This window comes from Drosophila miranda (assembly GCF_003369915.1).
Source record: "Drosophila miranda strain MSH22 chromosome Y unlocalized genomic scaffold, D.miranda_PacBio2.1 Contig_Y1_pilon, whole genome shotgun sequence".
NCBI lineage: Eukaryota > Metazoa > Arthropoda > Insecta > Diptera > Drosophilidae > Drosophila > Drosophila miranda.
In genome coordinates, this window is record NW_022881603.1 from 7,776,962 (window position 1) to 7,780,246 (window position 3,285).

The window sequence follows — 3,285 nt, forward strand, 5'->3', positions numbered from 1 at the left end:
CGTCATACGAAGATTACGTCGCCGAAACGGAACAAGCCGCGGAGCTATTTAGCCTAGACCGGATGGCGCAAGTGATAGCAGCCGACCTGGACCACATCAAGAACCTGGTGGCCACGCTAAGGGTCCACCATCGGGGAACAAGGAGTATAAACCTGCTCAGAACAGCATTGAAGGTAGTGGCCGGAACGCCCGACTTCGACGACTGGGAGCAGGTCAAATTCCAACAAAAGCAGCTGGCGGAGTCCAGCCGTGGCCAAAACGAAATCAACTCCAGGATTCAAACCCGGATCAGAATGCGGGCCCCAAACCCTCAGCATCGGGGATTGCGAAGCCACCATCGGCGCCACGTTTTGCAGAGAACGCGAGGGGATCACCTGCGCTCAGCAGATGGTGACCGGGTGCGTCGCGCTCTGCGCGACTTCGCCCGGTCACTTGGATCCGATCGTCGTGGTGGACCACGGCACCATCATCGTCAACGACGGAAGGTTCACCGTTGTAGATGAGGCGGGGACCACCCAAGCAATCTCGGGATCGTACCTAGTTACGTATTCCCACCGGGTCTCGTTTAACTCCAAAAGAAAGGAGGTGGTACCGGCGATGACTCGAATAAACGTAACGGCACACAAGGAAAAGCTAAGCTTGCCGTTCCTACGGGAGTTAAGCCTACAAAATTCAAACTACATCGACGACCTGAACGTGACGGTGACGATAAGGAGCGCCGCCTCGTATTTGTTCACCCTCGTCGTCGCCATCCCTCTCTGCGCCATCATCTGGGTGCTATACCGCCGCCTCAAACCCCCCGGCCAATGACGAACCGGCCAGAACAACAGAGACGGCGCACGGTACTGTCGCCCCCGGCAGAGCCTTCCCGCGGCGATACATGCCCAGAGGCCGGCCGAGCCCAGCGATAAGAGCTGGCCCTACACCCGGCCCATCGGCGCCCGAAATCCGATCGGAGCCCGCGTGCGACGCATAGCTGCGCTGTCCGTAAAACGGAAGTTACGAAGGGAAAAGACGACAAAAATGAAATATAAAAAAAAAAAATAATAAAATAAAGAAAGAACGAAAAAAAATATATAAATGTCAATTCGGCAGATTCATGCATTACACTCATTACACACATTCATAAACCCATGCCCCAAACGTCCATAATCGTCCCACGGATCCATTTACCATAGCTTAGATTACAGAATTGCAAGCCCGCTGACGCCGGCTCCCGTGAGTCGCGCTGTCAGCGGAGGGAAATGCATGACGTTAGAAATACAAGAAATAAGTCAGATTCCGAACGCCGAGCGAGCAAGGCGATTTTGATAAAACCCTACTATACAAGAACCAAAACAATGTAAGTTTTCGTCACGCCCCCTGGGAGGCCCTAGAATTAAGAAGATTAAAGTAGATTAAATAGAAAATAGACACTCTCCCCTCCCCGAACTCTACGCACCGAAGAACCAGCCATGAACGCCACCGAGAACACCCCAGCTAAGGCGCACCAGAGAGCCGCTGCATCAGCAGAGGCCCCCGAAGTCGTAGACCTCACGGATTTCCCCGACGCCGAGGAACCGGAGTCCGCTGCCAAGGCGGACGAGGAAGCCGGCCCGCAGCCAGGAGTAGCCGAAGAACCCCACACCTCCGATGGGGACATATACGCGGATATGGAGCTAGACGCCGACGAGGCAGGGCCAGCGGACCACGAGGGTCCCCGAAACAGCCCCCCGCTGTTCTCCCGCCGACCATCCGGGTTCCGTCGAGAGAACCTAAGGTCGCCGCCGCCGTATAAACGACGAGCCGCGCCCTGCTCCCCGGAGCCAGGGTCACCGTCATTCGAAGAGGAGTTCGAAGATGCCGGTTCTAGCCAGCACAGCTTCCCGGAACCAGAGACGCCATCATACGCGCCGATGTTCGAACAGGAGTTTGAAGATGCTGGTTATCACCAGCGCCGCGATCCCCGAACCGGCCGTGGCATTTACCGCCCCGAGAGGGGGCTGGAGCGTTACACGCCGAAACCATACAACGCGTACTACGACGACGGGGAGAGCGAAGAGGAGGAACCCTACGGTCGGCAATTCATAGAAGAAACAGAGACCTTTCACCACACGGTCACGCCATGGGGGTTACGCGTCACGCGTAACCACCAGATGTCCGTAGCAGTCTTTGTCCCTCCCGGCCGGAATGTCAACGCGTTCTTCAGGACATTCCGAGAAGCCGCGGAACCAATCGACTACCGCTCCGAACCGGCCGCCCCAGCCAGGGCAAGCCCCCCGCACGCCGAAGCGCGACCGCCAACGCCCGCATCGGATCCTCCCCGACGCCCCAATCCTCCAGAAGAGTCAGCGGCGACCACACCAACGCACGCCGAAGCGCCCCACGCGGAGGCAGCGCAAGGCCCTCCCACTGAACGGCCCACCTGGACTACAGAAGAGGGAAACGCCGCTCCGGTTCGACAAGCGGAGCTGACCGAACCGGAGGAGCAGTGGGAAACGGGGCCGGACAGCGGGTACCCCACCATGACCATACGGAGGGTAAAACAAACCGTTGCGGAGGAGACGGCGCCGACCCCCCAAACTGGGGAGTGGGAAGGACAAGACGAGTTGCTGGTGGACTGCGACTTGGATGAAATACTACGATTTCTTCAAGACGAATCTACGCGGGAGGGGCAAAGTCCAGCGGACTTCTCCCTGATCGAAGAGCTGAACCAGCCCACCCAGTGGGTAATCGCGCCGGCAGATTGGCAGGTGAACATCCCAGGCCGAGCCCTACCGGCGGGCCTCATCGAGGAGATACACCAGCGGCTGCTGGAAACGGAGAGGCTCCGTTTCCGAAGCTGGTCCTGGGATCAGTGCTACCGGGTCCACAAGCGATCCCGGGCCGCGCCTGTCTGCGTCGACCTCCTCCCGGAAGAAAGGGGGGGGTGTAACGAACCTTAGGAAGGTTCGTCACAGCGCGCTACATCGCGGGATCGTCACCGCCTCATTTTTCCCCTTTTTATATCTCCAGTTTCCCTTAAATATATCGTTACTTAGCCTTAAGAACAGAGAATGCATACGATAAATGTACCACCAATAAAGAAACTCATTTCCCATATCGTTTCGCCTACCGTTTCACGACAGCCAATCCCACATTCTCGTACCAACACATTACCCCCACCTCTAACGAAAAGCTCCCGAAGCACTGACAATTAGCCGGTAAGAACGCCCCCCACACCAACACATTGCCCCGCGTTTAGCCATAAGCTCCCGAGACACGAACCGTTAGCCGGTGACAACTCCGCACCGGGCCAACACATTA

The 3,285-nt window shown here is 57.3% G+C and overlaps 1 protein-coding gene across 1 annotated transcript; it reads left to right on the forward strand.

Annotated features, from left to right (window-relative positions):
* The first annotated feature begins 1,061 nt into the window (after positions 1-1,061).
* LOC117191014 lies at positions 1,062-3,285 on the forward strand. Its single transcript, XM_033395990.1, has 2 exons — positions 1,062-1,342; positions 1,447-3,285. Exon 2 carries the CDS (start codon positions 1,455-1,457, stop codon positions 2,922-2,924), a length of 1,470 nt encoding a protein of 489 aa, XP_033251881.1. The 5' UTR covers positions 1,062-1,342; positions 1,447-1,454; the 3' UTR covers positions 2,925-3,285.